Source organism: Physeter macrocephalus, chromosome 11, assembly GCF_002837175.3.
Source record: "Physeter macrocephalus isolate SW-GA chromosome 11, ASM283717v5, whole genome shotgun sequence".
Lineage (NCBI taxonomy): Eukaryota > Metazoa > Chordata > Mammalia > Artiodactyla > Physeteridae > Physeter > Physeter macrocephalus.
This window is the reverse complement of record NC_041224.1, coordinates 172,173,068-172,195,025: the sequence shown is the minus strand read 5'-3', so window position 1 is coordinate 172,195,025 and position 21,958 is coordinate 172,173,068. Positions and strand designations below refer to the sequence as shown.

At 48.0% G+C, this 21,958-nt stretch overlaps 1 protein-coding gene across 1 annotated transcript in view; it reads right to left on the bottom strand.

Moving 5' to 3' along the window:
* Window positions 1-1,363, bottom strand: part of PPP4R4 (protein phosphatase 4 regulatory subunit 4) — a 125,240-nt gene extending 123,877 nt beyond the window's left edge. Inside the window, exon 1 of the mRNA XM_028496363.2 lies at window positions 1,219-1,363. Within this exon, the coding sequence (XP_028352164.1) occupies window positions 1,219-1,335 (117 nt within the window). The 5' untranslated portion in view covers window positions 1,336-1,363. The remainder of the gene's footprint in view (window positions 1-1,218) is intronic.
* Between the last annotated feature and the right edge of the window lie 20,595 nt (window positions 1,364-21,958).

The following is a 21,958-nucleotide window of genomic DNA, read 5'->3' as shown; positions in this document are numbered from 1 at the left end:
TATATATATATATATATATATATATATATATATATATAATATATCCATACTTTTTAGTCTCTAATATCCAAGACTGTTTCGCCAGCATTTCCATCCCAGGAAATGCTTAAAAGGGGGAATGAAGACTGCAGCCGAGGGAGAATGAGAAAGACGAAATCTGGAGTGGGGGAGGGAAGGGAATAAACTCTGGGACTGGAAGGAAATCAAAGATTCGAGATATTGCGGCAGGTGGGAGTGAGAAGAGCTATAACGGGGGGCGGAGGGGGTGGTGGTCGGTCACTAGTTTTGCCAGCAGTGAGGGTTGAAGCCTCTGGGAGGCTGGGAGGAAGATGACTCTGCGGGGTCGGGGAGCTAGCGGGAGGTGGGGGGCCTAGTGAAGGTTGACTCTCTTAAGGAGGTTGGGGAGCAGGGTCCCAGCTAGAGTCCTGGAGGGGCTGGAAGGTAAGGACACGTGATGACTCAGGATCGGGACAAAGGGTCGAGAGGGCTTTTGAAGACCCGTAACAGGACGGCTCTAGTATGGGTGCTAGTTGGGAGGTGAAGGGAGGCCCGGGCTGACTTGGGGACTGGGGGACCGGAGCTCGCTCTGATGGGGGGAGGAGGGGGATGGGGTCTGGGGTGTCTCTGGGAGAGGTAGGGGAAGAGTCGGGGCCGTGTAGACTGAGAAGTGGGACTGGGGCCTGAACCCGGGCAGCAGCACCAGGGAGCCAAAGCGGGGGGAGGGGGAGCCCCAAGGAGAGGAGGCGGGATATGCGGGCTGCAGCTGCGAGGGGCAGCTCCTGCAGGGCCGGGGGAAGAAGGACCGCAACCGAGGGGCTCCGGCTGTGCGAGAGGAACGGCGCGGGGGAGGACGCCGGGCTGGCCCGAATGACAGGGGCTCGACCGGCCGTTCCTGGGGGGCGGGCTGGGGAAAGGGCCCGGGGCGGGCTAGGCCGGGGGACTAGAAAACCGAGGGCGTCCGAGGGATCGCGGGCTGGCTCCGGATACCCGTCCCTCGGGCCTGGGGGTCCAGGCTGGGAGAACCCGAGCCACGTCGAAGAAGGGGGCCCGAGAAGGGCCGGGTTAGGGTAACACGGCGGCCGGGGACTTGAGGAGGACTGAGGGGCCAGCAGGACTCCGAGAGACTCCCGGGCCGCCTCGGGGAGCGGACGGGCTGGGGTCGGGGTAAGGGCGAGCCGCCGGGCGCCCTGCGGGCAGTTCCTCCTCCCCGGGGCGCACCTTGAGGCTCCGGCGGACCGGCCTCTCGATGATGGTGAGCTCCTGCAGGTCCTCCATGTAGCCGAACAGACTGTTCTGACTGAAATCCATCGCGGCGGCGGGCGGCGGCGGATGCATGGACCGCCGGGCCCCCTAGCCGCCCGGGCCGGAGCGGCCCCGGGATGCCGGACGCACGCAGCCCCGCGGCCGCCCACCAGCAGGACTTTCTCCCGCTCTCGGCCTGAGGAGCCGGGCGGGAGGCGAGCAGTCGGCGGGAGAAGGAGCGCGGCCGCCGAGGGGGTGGGGCAGCCAAGGCGAGGGGGCGGGGCAGCCAAGGCGAGGGGGCGGGGCGAGGGCGCGGGTGGGCCACGGGGGCGGGGCCTGGGTGGGGGAGGTGCCCGCCTCAGCCCCGCCCCCTCCCGGGCGTCGCGTGCACGCGGGCCGGACGCAACTGCCGCGCCACGTCGCGGCGGCCCCCTACCGCTCTTGTCTCTCTGCTCTTCTCTCCCCTTGCCCCGCCCCCGACCGAGCGCGCCCGAAGCCGCGGCGCGTGCGCAGAGCCTCCCACTCCCTGCGGCCAGTGGAGGAGTGGGGTCGGTAGCCGGGGGCGGAGATGCTGAACCAATAAGAGGCGAAACAAAGGCGAGGGAGGTGGGCTGGGATCTTGCTTAAGTTGCTAGAATTATCCTGCGGTTATTCGTGGGACCGCCCACCCCAGCGCACGATCTGGGGACGCGAAGATCTCCGTAACTCTGCTCTATCCCTGAGGGAGGGGTGTGTACCCAAAATAATAGAAATAGAACTTGGTTTGTGCGGGATTGATGGGGACGGGGTGCATGGGCATACAGTCCGGGAGGCGTTAGCATGTGGGAAGGGCAGCCGTCAGAAAAAGGATTCCTGGAGAGGAGACGCTTAAACTGGATCTTAAAACAGGATTTTTCCAAGAGAAATAAGAGTAAGCCCCTTTCGGATTGAAGCCTGGGTGTGTTTGGGTTGTAGGAAGTGCAGGCAGAGTAGAGCTTGAAGTGCGGGGAACCGAGTGCTTGGCAAGGTAGAGAGGTAGGTCCTTTATGGAAAAAAGCCCAGATCTGGGCAGCCACGCTGAGTTGCTTGCATTTGATTCTGTTAAGAGTAGGAAGCGATGGAAGGGGGATTGGGGCCATTTTTTTGGACCTCAGCGACGAAAGTTTTGTTGATCATACCCTTCGCTCCTAGGAATCAGCAACACCTAACTCTTTTTTATTTTATTATTTTCCACTCATTCCCTCTCCACCCTCCCGTTTCTCTAAGCCCCATATGCATTCTCTCTCGTTTAAGGCATGTCCCAGTACATGTGTATGTCCTCGAAAGATACTGCTTTTAGTTTAAGTATCTATTTTTAATATACACGAATGGTATTGTGATAAGAACTCATTCTGTTTCTTGTTTTTCCCCTCAACATGATGTCTTAGAGATCTGTCCGTGGGGCTGTGTATACCAGAGGTTCATTAATTCTGACCACTAAAAGTATTTGATTTCTGCGTCTAGCACATTTTACTTACCAGTTCCTTAATCAATGAACACTTAGGTTGCCAGCAGTTCCTTGTTATCACAGACAATGCTGGAATGGGTATTACACGTGGCTCTTATGGACCATAAGAGAGAAATGGAGTTGCTAGATCATGGAGTCTGCACTGCTTGATTTCACTCTGCCAGGGTACTCTCCAGAATGGCTTTGCCAGTTTGCACTGCCACCAATGGCACGTGAAGATAGGAAGGTGTCTGTTTCTCCACTTTATATGCTAACATATGTCCCAATTTCTATTAATCTGGCATTGGTAAAGTAGTATCACATTTTAATTTTCATGATTAGTGATAACCATTTTTCCATATGCTTAAGAGCCATAGAGATGTTTTTCCTTCCATGAACTACCTGCTACATCTTTTGCCTATTTTTCTGCTAAATTTCCTATTATTTTTCTGAGTGAATTTTTAAAGTTTCTTACGTATTCTAAATATTAATCCCTTGTCAGCCTTGGACATTGCCAGTATCTCCCAGTCTTTCTTGCATCCTTTTAGCTTGGTCTTTGCTATCCTACAGTGTAGGGGAAATCCTTAATTTTGATGTAGCCAAATGCATCCAATTTCAGCCTTGTGAAGAGTGCTTTTGGGGTCTTGTTTAAGGATCTTTTCCTGCAAAATATTCTCCTACATTTTTCCCTATTTTGCTTCATACTTTTACCTGTCACATGTCTTAATTCATCTGGAATTCACCTCGCATGTACTGCAAATAGGAATACAATATTATTGCCTGTGCATGCTGAGCCAGTTTTCCCAGCAGTACCCACCAAACGATCCATCTTTTCCTCACCAAGATGTGACGGCATCTGTGTTGTAAGCCAAGTCTCCATAGACACCTGTCTCTGTTTCTGGGCTCTCATTGCTCTTCTGTTGATCTAGATCTGTCCCTGTACCAGTGCTACACGGATTTTATTACTATGACTTTGTTATATATCCTAATATCTGGTAGAGTGAATCCTCCTACTCTTCACCCTTTTTCTTTTTTTTTTTTTTCAATATTGCCTTGAAGGTCAAAGCAAAAAAACGGTCAGGCATTACCCCAAAGCTGCAAGTCAGGTTTTCTGATACCTACTCCACTAAGGAGAATTCAAGGGAAAACGAAAAGGGGGGCATCTTGATGGGATCAGCATGGAGAAGAAGCAGAGACATGATGGAGGTGGTTTTCCTTAGCAAGTACCTTGCAGCCTCCCTCTTCTGTCAGTTTCTGAAATTTTCTTCCTTTTCCCCTTGATTTGTAGCTGCTACTAAATAATACTTGTACGCTTTACCCCGTCTCAGCTAAGAAGTGTTAGCTCATATTTGAATTTTGTAACAGCATCCTCTGAGACTTGATGACATTCTTAATGAACAGTTGATTAACTACACAGACACAGCTTTCATGGGCATGAGGTTGGTGCAGGGCAAATAGTCCATTTGAACAGTGGTGCCTGCTATAGTTACCACCCTGTGGTGGAAATAGCCCACCTTGCCAGGAAACCTGAGTCCCAGTCCGGGATCTGCCCGTGACATGCAGTGGAAGGAATGACTCTTGGAGCCCTGTTTTCCTTATCTGAACTGCTTTGTTACAGCTTGTCTCAGTGTGTCCTCAAAGCAGCCCCGTGAAATGCACAAGAGATGCACCACTTTTCCAATTTTATAGATAAAGAAACTGAGGCTCAAAGAAGTTATGTGACTTAAGGCTTGAGCAGCTAAGGGAAGCTAGATTTATGTATTTATTTTGTTCATTGAACAGTGGCATGGTGGTTGGGTGCATGGACTTAGGATCCCAACTGCCTGGGTTCGAGTCCTGGCTCTGCCATTTCCTATTGTAGGAAAGGTACTTAATCACTTTGTCCCTCACTTTACTCATCTCTAAGATAGAAATAATAGTACTGGCCTTAGCATAAAGTCATGTAAGTATTAAATGAGGTAATATGCATGCAATGCTTAGAGAAATTCCTGGTACACAGCAAGCATTCAGTGCTTGCTATTATTATTATTATTATGACCAGATCAGTGTTTCCCGGTACCCAGGTTCAGAAAAGATTAAATAAATTGTGCTGAATCAGTTGATTATTGTGGGAGGCAGAATAATGCTCTCCCAATGATGTCCACATCCTAATCCTCTGAATGTGTGACTGTGTTACCTTACGTGGCAAATGGGACTTGAAGGATGTGACTAGTTTAACGATTTTGAGGTGGGAAGATTATCTTGGATGATCCAGATGGGCCCAGTATAATCAAAAGGGTCCTTATGAGTAAAAGAGGGAGGCAGAAGGGTCAGTGTCAGAGTGATGTGATGCAGGAGAATCTTGACCGGCCATTGCTGCCTTTGAAGATGGAAGAGGGCTCAAGGGGACAACTTCTAGAAGCTGGAAAAGGGGAAAAAAAAAAAACTTCTCCTAGAGCCTCCAGATGGGAATGCAGTGCAGCCCCTGCTGACACCTTGATTTTAGCCCAGTGAAACCCAGTTCTAAGTTCCAGAGCTGTAAGATAATAAATTTGTGTCTTTCAGGCCACTAGATTGGTGGTAATTTGTTACAGGAGCAGTAGGAAACTAATGTAATTATAATGCAATAATGAGAAAAATATTTAAATTAGATTTCTACCTCAGACCATAGACAAAATCAATTTCAGGTGAATAAAAAAAAACCATAGACAAATCTTTCAAACTTTTGGAAGAAAATATAGAAGAATAGTTTTATGACATCAGAATAGGGAGAGTGTTCTTATACAAAACAAAAAGCACATACTATAAAAGTGATAAATGTAACTATCTTAAAATTAAGAACTCATATTCATCAAAAGACACAAAGATAGTAACAAAAAAAACTATAGACAGGGAAAAGATATTTACAAGAAAATAACAGAGAAGAATTGCTGTCCAGAATTAAGAATTCCAAAAACATCAGTAAGAAGACAACTAAGTGGAAACATGGGCAATATATATACAACCATTTTGCAGAAGAAGAACCACTAATAAACCTATGAAAAGAAGCTCAACCTCATTAATAATCAGGAGAAGGTAAATGTAGACACCCACCAGAGAGGCAAAAATTTTAAAGTCTGGCCGCATCAGGTGTCTGAAGGATGTAGAACAAAAGGGACTCTTGCACAGTGTTGGTGGAAGTGAAAATTGGTGCAAACACTTTGGAAGCCACTTTGGAAAATAATGTGGCATTAACTTGTAAAATGGAATTTACCTCTTCAAGGTATGTACTATGTACCCTAGAGGAACTCTTTGCACACTTGCACAAAGAGACACGCACAAGAAAGTTCACAGCAGTACAAATTATAATTGCAAAAACCTGGTAACAACTCAAATGCCCATCAACGGGAGAATAATTTAGTTGTATTATACTCAATCAATGGAAACTATGACGGTAAAAATGAACCCGAACTATGTAATTCTGCAAAGATAAATCTCACAAACATGTTGACCAACAAATGCAAATCACCAAAGATTATTTACAGTGATACTATTTACATAATGTTCAAAAACAATGGTATATGTAATATCCATATGTGGTTAAAATGATGAAAAGGAAAAGGAGATGATAGACACAAAATGCAGTCTTTTGTTAATCTCTAGGACTGAGATGTGATCAAGGAGGGGCATGTAGACATTGGTGATGTGTTTTTTTTGTTTTTTAATTTTTTGGTCGCGCCACACGTGGCATGTGGGGTCTATCCCTTGACCCGACCAGAGATTGAGCCCCTTGCGGTAGAAGTATGGAGTCTTTTTTTTTAGTATTTATTTATTTATTTATTTGGCTGCCCTGGGTCTTAGTTGTGGCACGCGGGATCTAGTTCCCTGACCAGGGGTCAAACCCGGACCCCTGCATTGGGAGCACAGAGTCTTAACCACTGGACCACCAGGTGAGTCCCAAGTGATGTGTTATTTTTTGAACTGGGTAGTGTAGTGATATGTGAGTGTTTTATTGTTAGGCTTAAAGTATACATATGTTTTCCATATCATGTTTTATGCATGAAGTATTTTAGAATTTTTTAGATCTGGGAGATGATATGGTTTCCAGTTGTAGTGTAGCCACTGCACTCGTCCATTCTTTCATTCAAAAAATAGTTCAAGAATTCTACTTTATATGTTATATTAAGGCATTAATTGTAGGTATATTATAGGCATTGTTCTAGGTCTAGGGATACATAGCAAGCCAGGTACAGGCCCTACCATCAAGGAGCACACACCCTAGGGATAGCAATAGAAATTGATCCAATAATCATATAATTAAATAGATAATTACAAAGTATGATAACTGCTATGGAAAAAATACAGAGTTAGGAGACTGATGGACGAGGACTACCTTACCTACTTTTGCATAAGTCAGAAATAAACCTTTTTTGTGTTAAGCCGCTGAGAATTCACTGAGTTTTCTGTTAGTGCAGCATGGCCCATCTGTCCTAACTAATAAAAGATTCTAGGGGCACAAGAGTGACGATAGAGGCACCAGGTAGGAAATGATAGTTGCTTGGACTAGAGTCATGATGATAAAGATGGAGCAATGTGAATAGCTACAAGAGAGATTTTGGAGGTAACTGGGAATGGATTCGGGGTGGAGGGGTGGGGGTCAGGGCGACAGAGGCATTAGGATAATTTCCAGGTTTTAGGCTAGGTGAGCTGTCACCCACCCAGTGCTCCTTCTGTGTTTTCTTTAGTGTCTGAGTAGACAGCAACTGCTGACAACTGCTGCAGAGGTCCACCTACAGCCCCAAGCGGACTTCCCCAAGTCAGCACCTGCTCCCTGTAATAGCTCCCTTCTCGCCGGCTTGAGTCTGGGTGAACTAGACGAGGGTCCCAGTGGGCCACACCTGTTGGAATCTGACCAGCACCTGGGACAAGTTAACACATAGTAAGTGTTCTGTTAATGTTTGTTGAGAAAGTGAAAAGAGAAAGAGGGAGGAGGCAGGGAGCACTAAACTGGCATAGTAGATCTTCTGCCACCCTGGCCGAGTCACCTGGATTAACAGAGCCTCTGTTCTTCCTCTTTTTTTTTTTTTTTTTTTTGCTTCTCACAGCTTTCGAGATCTTAGTTCCCCCATCAGGGATTGAACCCAGGCCACATCAGCGAAAGTGCCAAGTCCTAACCACTGGACTGCCAGGGAATTCCCCATTCTTTTTTTTTTATTTTTATTTTTTATTTTTGGCTGCCTTGGGTCTTCGTTGCTGCACGCGGGCTTTCTCTAGTTGCGGGGAGCGAAGGCTACTCTTCGTTGCAGTGCACGGGCTTCTCACTGCGGTGGCTTCTCTTGTTGCAGAGCACGGGCTCTAGGTGCGCGGGCTTCTGTAGTTGTGGCATGCGGGCTCAGTAGTTGTGGCTCCCGGGCTCTAGAGCGCAGGCTCAGTAGTTGTGGCTCACAGGCTTAGTTGCTCTGTGGCATGTGGGATCTTCCCGGACCAAGGCTCGAACCCGTGTCCCCTGCACTGGCAGGCGGATTCCCAACCACTGCGCCACCGGGGAAGTCTGCCTGTTCTTCTTTTGAAGTCACTCCCAACACAGCCAGAATGACCCTGTGCTCTAAACCAGGGCTTCTCAACCTTGTTACTATGCGGACCTTGGTAATTCTTTATTGGGGAGCTGGAGGGAAATGCTGTCCCGTGCATTGTAGGATATTCAGCAGCATTCCTGGCCTCTACCCACTAGATACCAGTGTCTGATCCTGACCTCTCCTCACTCCTTCTCAGTATTGTCCATGGAAAATATCTTCAGGCATTGCCAAATTTGGATGCACAATCCCCTTCCTCCCGAATAAGAACCACTGCACTCCGCAGTAACTCCCCGTCTCATGCAGAGAACGTCCTTCCACATCCCGTCGCGTCTCTGGTCTCACATCCTCGCGTTTTCTCCCTCACCCACTCTGCTTTCTGTGTGCACACTGGCGTCTTTGCTATCCCTTGAACACTTGAGGTATGAGCCCAGTCAGAGCCATGAAGCCTGAGGTCCCTCTGACTGGAATGCTCTTCCATTGGAGTTGCAAACAACTCACCCCATCACATCCTTTGGCGTTTTCCTCAGATGACACCTCAGTGAGGCCAGCTCAGGACGCCTTTTATGAAAATAAAATCCATTTTAGTTTGCTAAGGCGACCATAACAAAATACCACAGACTGGGTGACAACAGAAATGTACTGTCTCACAGTCTAGAGGCTGGAATTCCAAGGTCAAGGTGTTGGCAGGGTTGGTTTCTCCTGAGGCTTGCAGATGGCCGCCTTCTCACTGTGTCCTCACAGGGTCTCTTCTCTGTGTGTGGCATCCCTGATGTCTCTTCCTGTGTCCACATTTTCTCTTCTTATAAGGACACCAGGCATATTGGGTTAGGGCTCACTAAAATGGCCCCATTTTAACTTAATGACCTCTTTAATGGCCCTATCTCCAAATACTGTCACATTCTGAGGTGCTAGGGGTTAGGACTTTAACAGGTGAATTTTGGAGGACACAGTCCAGCCCATAATATCCAACCATCACCACCACCAGCCCTTATCAATCTAACATTCTGAGTATTTTACTTATCTCTTTTGTGGTCTTTTTTTTTCCCTCTAACCCTCCACTCAAATGTTGTCTTCCATAAAAGGAGGAATTTTGTCCGTGTTATTCACCGCTGCGTTCCCAGGGCCTAGAATAGTGCCTGGTACGTGGTAGGTGCTTATTAATTCATCGTTAAAGTGATGAATAGGCATAGCTTCTGCATTAACTAGCTGTGAACTTGAGGAAATCACTTAACTTCTCTGGCCCTCAGCTCCCGCTGTCAAATGAGGGAATTAGGCTAGATAATATCGAATGAGGATTCAGTCCTCTTCCAGTCTTAGTCCTGACTTAGCCCAGATTCCCTAGAAAACCCTTCCTTGGGAGATGCAACCCTAGGGCAGCCAGAGAGAGAGTGAAGCGAGGTGGGGCAGGAAGGGAAGCAGATGCAGGTTCTGTGCGGCCAAGCTGGCCACCAGTGCTTAGCCACAGAGGTCATCTCCAGGCAGGCTACGCAGAAGCCCAGGCCGGGGAACCGCCCGGAGGAAGCAGGCGGGTAAGGCCTCCTTCTGCTGTCTACCTTCTTTTGGTCACGGTTGGCTCCTTGGGGAGTTAAGTCCCGAGCACTCTAACGGTTTCACCTGGCCCTTTCAGCAGCTTCTGGGGGAGCCAGATGCCAAGGCCTCAAGAGTAAGGTCTCGGTCCCAGTTAGGAAGTGAAGGCTTCAACCTCTCAGGCTGCAGGGAACTGAGAAAGTAAGGAAATCAGGACAGCAATCCCTGGTCCTTGGGGTTGAAGAGGCTCAGAGCCTAGGAGACAGCGGAGACGCGGAGAATCTGAGACGGCCTGAGATGTGCCCAGGCAGGCGGATGAGGGAAGGAATAGTGAGGAAGGGAACAGCCGAGGTGTCTGCCGTGCAGGCCAGCACAGAGCTGGTCAGGAGCATTGACTGGCTCCAGCCACTGAGGAAGGAGATCAGAGGAGTGCAGCTAGCAAGCAGGGCATTGAGTGGGCTGGATGGAATTGGTCCTTTTGAAGTCCTGAAGGGGACTCCATGGCCCCAGCAGCCCAGCCTCATGAAAGCATTCTGGCAGGTCCTCGCACAGGGCGCCCCGCCCCACCGCCTGCAGGGGCAGACTCCAGGTGACTGTGGTGATCGAGGGGGCTCCCGTTTCCTCGACAGAGCACCCTGGGGTTGGGCAGGCAGGGAGCTGCTTCATTAGCAACAGGATCTGGGCGCCCAGCTTCCCCCCAGTCCTCCTCCCTGTTAGCTGCCTCAGCCCCTCTCCTGATCGTCACTTTGCAAACTCTTCCAAACTCCAGCCGCCCCCTCAGCTGTCTCTGGAGGGAGAGAGGGCGTTCACTGCCGCCGCGCCCCTCCTTCGGCGGAGGGGGGGGGGGCGGTTTCTTCTCATGTGTGGGCCACGTGTGTTGGGTGGTGCCCCAACTCGAGGGCAGACTCCTCCCTCCAGAGGTGATGATATGCACCAGGAGCAGATTGCACATTCGTCTCCTGGGAGGCAGTGGGCGAGGGAAGCGGGATGCGGCGCGTGAGCGTGGGGAGGGGTGTCTGCAGATTGGTGATGGGGTGATGGGCCCTGAGAGCAGGGAGCTGGCGCTGCTGACTGTGTAGAGGAGGCAGGAGGCTGATTACAGGGCTGGGTCCCTTGGCCCTGGATGTAGGTGCAAGAAGCTGCGTATGCACTTGACTGTCAAGCTGGGGGTAATGGTTACCCTGGTGACGGGGCTAGGAAGTGGGCTGGCCTTGCAGGCGGTAATGCTGGAAAGAAACTTCTCTTCCAGGTTAGATGGAGCCCTGTCACCGTAAATGAAGAACAACGTTCAGTGCTTGGGCCCACCGTATCCTCTGCTGGTGTCCTGTGAGCACCCCACTCCACACCTTTAAGCCCACTAAGCTGGTGTGGAAGACCTGGATGCTAGTCCCGACTCACCCTGGGACCTGGGGAAAGTCACTTCCTGTCTCCAGGCCCCACTCAGATCTCTGAGACCCGCAAGATCCCTTCGTGTTCTGATTGCTGGGCCCCCAGACGTTCTGATTCAGTAGGTCTGGAGCTATGCCCAGGACTCTGCATTTTAGCCCTTCCCCCTCCACACCCCCAGATTCGCCGTACCTACATACAGTTCAGAACCACTGAAACTCGGCGCTGAGAGCACAGGCATGGGAATCAGACAGACCCAGATTCTCCTCTCAGCTCTGCTGCCTATTTGGGCAGTTTATCTACAGCCCATCTGAGCCTCAGTTTTCTCACCTCTATATTGGGGGAAAGAAGACCGCCAGAGCATTACGATGAGAAGCAGCTGAGATGAGGCTGCAGTAGTGCCTGGCACATGAGGAGGGTCCCATAAGTGTTACGCTAAATTTTACTTGTTATTCTGTATGAATCTGTAGTGTCTCTACTATTCTCTCCCCTTCCCAGCAGCCCCCTTCCATCTGCTCTTCTTCTCCAGCCAAATCCCACATCCAGGAAAATGGTCTCTGCAGCAAGCAAGGGAGCGTCAGGCTAGAACTCAGGCAGAGGAGGAGGAGACAGTACACTCACAGCTGGGGCCCTCACACCCTGTTCCATCTGTTTACTCTGTTGCCATGACAACTCGTAGCTTACCAACCTCTGTGGGGTAGAATGACTTCCAGCATCAGGGGCTCTGGATGTGAACAGTCATTTTCCCAAGGCACCAGGAGCTGGGAGAGCTCCATGCCCACCCCCCATCCCATCCACCACATTTTCATTTCAGGGTAAACTGAGGGCTTCTCCGGGATGAGTATTTAGCTGAATTTTGCTTCAAGGCCCCAGCATCTAACACGGTGCCTGGCCTACAGCTCGAGAAATGCTGGCTGAATGAATACATAAATGTAGTGCAAATCTGATTCTCTTGAGTTTCTTAATCAACGATGATCTTCATTTAGGAGAAAGTCAAAATGAAATTCCAGGCGTACGTCATTTGATTTCTTCCCCACCTAGGGAAAATTGCATTCCAACCTCTTTCAGTGGCATTTTTTCACCTTGGCATATCGACACATGAATACATAGGAAAGCCCAGGGCCTCCAGGCCTCCCAAAGGATTGTGGTAATGTTGCCTCGACAAGTTTGTTCATCTAAGCTTTTCTGAATCAGGGTGGTTATTAAAGTATCAAATTCTGTACACCAAGAACATTAATCTTTCCTTTGCAGGGAATTGCTTCTCCCAACCATGAATTTTCCATGCCCCCCTTTCCCCCCGAGCCCAGTTAAAAGTAAATCTAGGATTGTCAGTCCATCAGCTTTTATCATAGTGGCCTGTATTTTTCAGATAACATATCCTCCTGTCTGGAGACAGAGGCATAGCTGAGTAAGAGTCTCTGACTTTTTAGACACAGTTGTTTCAGGTGTATCTGAACCCTATTTTGTTAAGTCACATGTGCACAGGGAGAAACGGAATGGTGCTCTTACCTTTCTTGACTTTTAAAAATTAAGAACAAAAAAAGTTAACTGAAAGCAAAACAGAACAAAATCAATTCCCATCCTCCTGTCTCGACTACCTCTCTCTAGCAAAAGACAGAATTGGTGAAACTCAGATCTGCTCAGTACTGCAGCTGATTAACAAATCTAAAAAAAAAACAGAGATTAAAACTCTTGACTCCGAAGTTTTTTTCAATATCTGAAAGATAAATCTTCTATTAGGTCCGCCATAATAGACAATTGTGAGATAATAGAAAATATATAAATTGGTCTCTGCCCCTGGTTCCTGGCACAGAGTTCCTAAAACCCTTGTAATTTCCTAAGTAATAAGAACACTAGGAGCGGGGACTTCCCTGGTGGTTCAGTGGTAAAGAATCCGCCTTACAATGCAGGGGACACGGGTTTGATCCCTGGTCAGGGAACTAAGATCCTACATGCCTCGGGGCAACTAAGCCCGGGCGTCACAGCTACTGAGCTCGCGTGCCGCAAGCTACAGAGCCCATATGTCCTGGAGCATGTGGGCCACAACTAGAGAGAGAGGAAAAAAACAACCCGCACACCACAGCTAGAGAGAAGCTTGCGCACCTCAAGGAAGAGCCCGCATGCCTCAACAAAGATCCCACGTGTCCCAACTAAGACCCGACACAGCCAAAAAATGAAGGAGCATCTTTTGTTCTGTTGAGGCCACTCTGAGTGAGCTCCTGGATGGGGGCTGGTCACCAGCATGACCAAGCCTTGATTAGAAGCTTAGGATTTTCAACCCCCGCCCCCGGCTTTGTCCTCCAGAAAGGGAGAAAGGCGGGAATGGAGTTAGTCATTGATCATGTCTCTGTGAGGAAGCCTTCATAAAATCCCAGCAGTAGGGGCTCAGAGAGCTTCCAGGTCGGTGAATGGGTGGAGGTGATGGAAGAGTGGTGCCCAGAGAGCGTGTGGAAGCCTCACGCCCTCATCTCTTCCATCTGGCAGTTCGTCTGTATCCTTTATCATACCCTTTTATAATAAACTGATAAATGTAAGTAAACTGTTCTGAGTTCTGTGAGCCGCTCTAGCAAATTAATCAAACCCCAGGAGGGGGTCGTGGGAAGCTCTGATTTACAGCTGATGTGTCAGAAGCACTGGTGACAACCTGGACTTGTGATTAGCAACTGAGGGGGTGGGGTGCAGAATCGTGGGGCTGCAGGATCTGATGCTACTTCCAAGTAGATAGCACCAGAATTGAGTTAGACTGTAGGACAACCAGCTGGAGTCGAGGAGAATTGTGGTGGGTGTATGAGAGAATCCCCCCACCCATATTGTAATTGGGTCCTAGAATAATTCCAACAATTGAGCTTTGGTTAATTAAGCCTGGTCTTGAGAAGAAACATTTGTTCGTTCATTAACCAAGCATTGGAGTACTTAGTATGTGCTAGGCAGGGCCAGCTTCTTGGGCCTGCAGCCTGGACAGTAGCACAGGGAGGGCCCTGTGCTCAGAAGAGCCCCAAGCTTGAGGTATAATGCTCTACTGTCACCATCCTGAAACTCTTGGCAACTTTATCTTTGAACCTGTGGGTAAGTGAGGTCCGATGGGACACTGGCACCTGCGCAGGAGCACAGGAGCTAAGCACAGTGTGTGGACCAAGGCAAGCTTCCCTCATCTGCTGGTTTCTGAGGCTGGGTTCCGGGGTTGTTTACCAGCACAATATTTTGTTTTGTTTTGTAATTTGGATTTCAGAGCTCTGAAGGCAAGCAGTGCCACCTAGCTGCTTGCAGCCTCACCGCTCCCTGTTGGCATAAACCTGGCCACATCACACATTTGTTACTTGTCTGTGTTTTTATTTTATTATTTTTTAAATAAATAAATATATATATATATATATATATATATATTTTTTTTTTTTTTTTTTGCCACGCCGCATGGCTTGTGGGATCTCAGTTCCCCAACCGGGGATCAAACCCAGGCCGTCTGCAGTGGAAGCACGGAGTCCTAACCACTGGACCGTCAGGGAATTCCCACTTGTCTGTGTTTTTAACCTTGAATTTATTCAGCAGTTCCTTCAACAAGCAGAGTTAAAAGCTGGTTTGGGTTCCTGTTCTGCATACCCAACTCTGTTGCAAAAAGGAAGGGACTCCTTTATTCAAACCCAACGCAAAAGCATATTCCATCTAACAGAAATATTTGTAAGGCGTCACTCTACTCACCCAGCACCATGCTTGGAGCTAAGCAGGAACAAAAGGGGTGAAAATGAGATGCAGCCCCCGCCTATTTGAGCTTATGATCTAAGAGGAGAAACAAGATATGCAAACCATTAACAAGGGCAGCTTTATGTAATGACCATATAAGTGTTTTATTACCAAAACTGATTTTAGTTACTCAAGTGTTATTTCTTAGACAAAGCAGGAGCATGGGGATGAGGTGGAGGAGAAAGTGTGTGATCAAACTTATAGCCGTGGATAAATCAAATCTTTATACTACTCCATTGTAAATCAACTATATTTCAATAAAAACTTTTTAAAAAATTAACTTTAAAAATTAAACAAAATAAAATTAGTAAAATATATAGATATACTACTCACTGTTTCCCCTTAAAAAGACAGGTAGGACAGGAAATAACACCAAGGAGGGTGCTTCCTGTTCAAGGAGATTGCCTGAATGAAACTTGAGCCATCACAGGTCTTCCCTGAATCATTTAGGGGGCTGGAAAGAAAGACACCCCTGCCGAGGAAGAGGGGAGAGAGGAGATACCAAAGCACAAGGCATGATAGTGGAAAGACTTTTAAAGACAGTGGTGTCTAATATTCCATATTAAGTAGTTGGCATTGCTGAGTTGTAAAGACCCCTCCTTTGCCCGAAAAACTTTGATAAAATCTGCCCCACAGACCAGGGCACTGTGTCCCATGAGTGGGGCTTCTTCCTTCATTTTTACATCTCCCAATGAGACTGGCACTTGGCAAGAAATTGATGAGTACGTATTATAAGAGAGGAAAAAAATAGAAAAAATGTTTAATGAATAGACACAAATGAGAGAGTGATTGATGGTCCACTAGCTTCTCCAGACTGCACATCCAGGTACAACTTGGAGATACAGAATGTGCTATGAGGTGCTTCTAGAGGGTGTGGGTTGGATGGGGGAAGTGAAGCAGAGCCTTTGTTCATTTATATTTGGAGACCCAGCTATAAATAGGTGCTGTGGCCCAAAAGACTCAAAGCACCTTAGAAGTAAGCTTATATCAGAAGGGGCCACATTCAGGGTGAAACAGATTGAGCTGGTATCAAATACTTCCACACAATTTCTCAGCAAGACCACGCGAGGATCTTTAATGCTGTGTGCTGTGACAGCGTTTGCCTTGGCACACAGAGCCCAGGCTGTCTGCTGGCACCTGTTTCGCCCCAATGCCTGATAAGGCTGATTCCTGACTCACGCCAACTCGCTGTTTCATAAGAAGGGCAGCTCCGTTTCTCTGCCTGTATCACCACAATAATTATGGAGAACAATAATTTGAACAATGAGAACTTATAATTCTCTGGTAACGTGCAAAATACAGTTGTTTATGGCAAAGGAATCTCCTGAGTGTTGGCGAATGGAAACCATTATGTTCTGCTTCGGTTTGCATGGCAAGCGTCAACCTTGGCTGTGAATAGAATTAGAATCACTCGTTCACTCCCTCACTCACTCTTGAGCACATACTGATAGAATGCCGGTGATGGAGCAGGCAATGTATACTGTGGAGTCGAGAGTCTGGCTTTATTCCCTCCCAAGGAATCTTGATCCAGGAGGAAGGCCTTCCAGAACAATGACCATTTGATGCTTGGCTCTAGGAGGGTAATAAAATACCTCACAGACACCCAAGAATGCACCGGCTACCATCTTTGAGGGGTCACACTAACCAAAAACCTCCTGTATACCCCACAGACATGACCCAGTGGGCTGATCTGGGTCTGAATCCTAGTCCAGCCCCTCACCAGCTAAGTCACGTGGGACACGTGTCTTCTCCTCCCTGAACCTTTATTACAGGAGGTGAAGTAGAAATAAGGCATGTCCTTAAGATCACTCAAGCAACAGGACATGGGACGGATGGATGGCTCTTAAGAACAAATATTCTATGCCACTTCAGGTAAATCGTTATAACTCAGAGCACAGCACACATTAAATGGTAAGCATAAACAGATAAGATTAATTCCTCTTAAAATTAGCTCCAGACCCATAAAGCAATTTCAAGAATACTACAGCCTTTCAAACTCTTTGTTAGGTGATTTCATTGAAATAGAGTCTCGAGAAGAAATCAGCGCACGTACGAAATGTCCATCTACATTCAACAGTCACTACAGCTCTGAATGCACATGAACCCAGACACAAACAAGACCTACTTAACAAAGTTTCTAGCTTGTTGCTAAGAAACCACGGCTGCCTGGTATGCGTGTGACCACTCTGTGTCTTGTGTCAACTCATTATGCCCACATAATTAGAGTGAACTTAACGTTGGAGAATGGAATGTGGGATTGTGTTTTTCATCACCTATAGTTAGTCTATTGTCGTCCAGAGGCCTAAAGAATATTTTCCAGAACCAGGTGAAAGAACAGAGAAGTCAAGGAAGAATTGAGATCATGTGGAGGGAGTGAGGAAGGAAATATGATTCTTCACGTGACAGTCCACAAAGGCCTAACAACTGGGTGGTGGCCTTTCATTCGCTGTCCTTTTTTCCTTTCAAATACTGTGCTGTCATACTGGTCAAGCATGGACATCCAGGCCTGGACGCCGTGATGTAAGTGAACCAGAAGAGTGAGGGGCAATATTCCCACAGTGATGGCCATTGTCACCCTAAGCCACTTCACTTGTAGGAGAACAAAGACTGGTGGAAACATGGCTGCATCTTCCCCCCCGCCCCCTGGGAGTGAAAGGGTCAAAGGTGACTGGCATTTCCTCCCAGTAGCCCTGCCCCAACATCCAGCCCATCCCAGCTGGCTGAGCATCCTTTAGCCTGTGGGTGGCTGCAGTTTCCCAGGATTCCACAATTAATCTGGAGCCCAGAAGCACATGAGATGGTTTCTTTCTGAGCTTGGAGAAGTCATTTCATAAATCACTCCTCTTAGGAAAGCAAATGGTCTCAAGAGAACTCAAAATTATTCCTCCACTCCCCTGGCTGGATTTCAATTTCCTTACCCCGTTTTACTGGACAGTCAACTTTTTAAGACATTGATCCAAGCGATATGCATGGGAGACAGATAAGTTAGCAACCAACCATTTGGTGTGGTGAGCAACGCGATCAGGGTAAACACACAGGGCTGTGGACCCCAGGGAAGGCGCCTATTCCTGAATGGGACAGGTGTGTGTGTGTGTCAGAGAAGGGGTCCTTGAAGAAGTGACATCTGAGAACCCACAACTGTGGCTTCTCCACCTGAGGGCAGATGCTTGGCCTTAGTCGTTTTTGCATCTACCCTGTGCCTAGCACAGAGCCTCACACTTGGCGGGTGTGCCATGACCATGGCCTTGGACTGTCACCTACTTAGGCATCTCAGATGACCACTTATCATCTCAGCCATTGGTCGCACCTTTCTCTAGCTTGCTCATTCTTTGAGCCCTAGGGAAATTTCATTTATATTTGCTTAACTTTGATTTGACAATTTTATGAAAACCAACTCAAGGCCAGCTTCCAGACTCTTACTGTGTCTTGGAAGAGGAGCTCTTCCTCTACGGGTCTAAGCAGGGTCAGGCAGGCCAGGCCCATTCTAGGCATCAAAGCCCTGGGGCTCCCCAGAGCAAGCCCTCCTATTCAGCACCTGCCGAGGGTTCGGGCAAGTCAGGGGGCAGATGGCAGGGCTCTAGTGACCGGTGCCAACCATCTCCATTGTCAAATAACAGGGCTTTTCACACGGCTGTGTGGGCACACACACACATAGGTTGTGGTTGGGGGCAGTAGTTTTCCAGAAAAGTAGTAAAACAAGTATCAGTTAAACTCATTAAGTCAGAAAAAGGAAAAAACACCTACTTCATATGTTAGCTGCATTTTGAATGACAGCCTTTTAAAAAACATACCCAATGCTAGAGGGGAAACTTAGACAATGACTGTGCTTAAAAGCCACTTGCTATTAAAACCTAACTCATAATATGGACATATATACACTACCAAATGTAAAATAGCTAGCTAGTGGGAAGCTGTTGCATAGCACAGGGAGATCAGCTCGGTGGTTTGTGACCCCCTAGAAGGGCAAGATAGGGAATGTGGGAGGGAGAGGCAAGAGGGAGGGGATATGGGGATATATGTATACGTATAGCTGATTCACTTTGTTATACAGCAGAAACTAACACACCATTGTAAAGCAATTATACTCCAATAAAAATGTTAAAAAAAAACAAAAACCTAACTCATATCGCTGTATCATGTGCATTCTTCAAAGTCCTGTCTGCAGGGGGGAAATTGTGTACCTTAGATTTTAATCTTCCTTAGTCACTGCTTTCACGGTGTCACTTTTCCGTTCAAGAACTTGAACTGATGCCTGAGTCCCACTGAAGCCTGTCCAAAGTCTCAGCCCCCATATTTTCTATCGTAAAGTCCTTCCACAGTTCAGCCTCCTGCTCTCACCAGGTTTGCTGCCTTTGCTTGTGCTGGAAACCATGCTCATTCCTGCCTCCAAACACTTGGTTACACGTTTCCCCCACCATGAATACTCTTTCCCTTTTTGCCACTAATAGTAATCTACCTTGTCCTTCAAAGTTCAATTTATGCCTGCTTTCTTTCTGGAATGATCCCAGATAATCTTAGCTCTCCTCTCCTCCTCAATCCCGATAACCCCATCGTTGATGCACATGGTCTTGTCCAGTTTTCTGCACTTCCATGTGTTTCGTGTTTCTGTTTCAGAGATAGAAGGCAACATTGTCTAGTTGGAAGCGCACTGGATTTGAAATTGAGCCTCGGCTCTGTCACCTATTAGCTGTGTGGCCTTAGGCAAGTTACTAACCCTCTCTGGACCTAGTTTCCTCATCTATAGAAAAAAGGGCAATAGTATCTACTTTGCAGGATTGTGGTGATTTTTAGAGGAAATGGGCAGAAACACATCTGGCATACAGGGAGCTTCATGATGATGGCTACCTCTGGTATCAGTGATCTCCAAGGCCTCCTTCTTCTGGCCTGGCCTTCTCAGAGGGTGTGATTAAAGAGAGCTGGATGCCTGTGGCAGGGGTGGGAAGGCAGTGACTTCTTCCTGATGCCAATCCTGCATGAACATGAAAACCCCTCCTACCCAACTCCTCCCCTCCCTCCCGCCACATACAAAATGTCACTCGCCGTCGTTGGCCCATGAGATAAATTGTGCATTTTGATCCAGGAGTGTCTGCTCCTCTTTTGTGCCTCCATCTGGGCATTTCAACATACACATGTCCTCTTCAAGCCCCTTCCCCCCGTGCCACCCAGCTCTAATCCACCTCCTCCCTCATCCCTTCAATCAAAAGTTGCCAGGAATGCCTCTGAATCCTCACCTCGCTTTATGGGTTTGCTTATTATTGCCCTGCAGGATTAAATGTGTTAATCTATGAAGAGCCCTTAGAATAATCCCTGGTGCAAAACAAGCTGTAAAGAAGTACAGTAAGTCCCCTACATACAAAAGAGTTCCATTCCAAGAGTGCATTCGTAAGTCCAATTTGTTCGTTAGGTCCAACAAAGTTAGCCTAGGTACCCAACTAACACCATCGGCTATATAGTACTGCACTGGAATAGGTTTATAATGCTTTTCACACAAATAATACATAACAAACAAACAAACACAAAAAACAAAGAAAACAGTTTTAATCTTACAGGACAGTACCTTGAAAAGGGCAGTAGTACAGCACAACAGCTGGCACACAGGGGCTGGCATCGAGTGAACAGGCAAAAAGAGGTACTGGCTGGAGGAGGGAGAGGAGGTGGGAGACGGTAGAGCTGAAGGATCGTCAGCAACAGGAGACGGAGGGCGAGCTGCAGTGTCACTCACAAAAGGGCAGTAGTACAGCACAACAGCTGGCACACAGGGGCTGGCATCGAGTGAACAGGCAAAAAGAGGTACTGGCTGGAGGAGGGAGAGGAGGTGGGAGACGGTAGAGCTGAAGGATCGTCAGCAACAGGAGGCGGAGGGCGAGCTGCAGTGTCACTCACACCCGACGTCGATGGAACGCACGTTCGCATCTTTGAAAGTTCGCAACTTGAAGTTACGTACGCAGGGGACTTACTGTATTGGTTTTTATTACTATTACGCTCGTCCTCCATCACCTACTGTGCTGGATGCTGTCAGTCCTTCCTTCCGTGTGCCTCTCCAGACCTAGTCTCTGTCCATGGAGGCTGATGCCCGAGGATGCAGGACCTGGATCCTTGCTTCTAGCTTCCCTTTGGGCTCAGCTAATGAGGAACCCAGAGGAGGGGAGGGAGGAGAGCGTTGTCAGGGTATTGTTTTCTCCCATCTCCTTCCCAGAGGCTGCTGAGGGCGAGGCCACAGAAGGCCCCTCCCCACAGCTCTCTTCCCCTCCAAGTCCTGGTAACAGCTCCTCCCCAAACCCCCTCAGGCCCCCTGATGTTACTGGCCCCAAAGTACTGCGTGGTCCCTTTAGTAAATTCTCCTGAAATTACCCAAATTGACTATGTCATCTGTTTCTTTCCAGGCTCCTGTTTGAGACACCTACTTTCTAAATACTGTACCTAACACTGTTAGGTTTAGTCAAATGTCATAGGTCGGTCAGGTTCCCTGAGGCTCTTCTGAATTTCTCTTTTAAAGATGACTTGAAATATATGTGTATTTTTAAGATCATTATTAGGATGAATTTAAGAATTCATACTTATTTTAAAGATTTAACCATAAGACTCCCTGAGACTATGTCAGAAACCCCTGGGATTTGGAGGTTCCTCGAGAATGCCATGCGAAGCACTAAGGCAATGCCCTGGATGAGGGTGGCTGAGGAGATGCCAAGGAGCCACGCTCTGAAGACCATGACCTTCACGGCTGGGGCATGAGTCCCCGCGGCAGAGTCCTCAGGAAGAGGTGTCTTCTGTCCCCTCCTTGGAGCCAGAGTGCCCCTCAGAGAACAAAGGCACCGCCCTGACAGCTGCGCTGGGAGCCAAGGGAGCAGCGCACAATACCAGGGGTCTCTCTAGACCGTGGAGCCAGGCTGTGCTGGACGGAGCCCCACAGTAGACAGTCAGCCTGTCCCAGACCTTGACAATGGCAGCTCCAAGCCAGACTCGATTTATTTTAAAAAAATAAAGAAACGAGACATTTCTTGAACCTCAATCAGCTGAGCTGGAAGCCAAGGGAGCAGCGCACAATACCAGGGGTCTCTCTAGACCG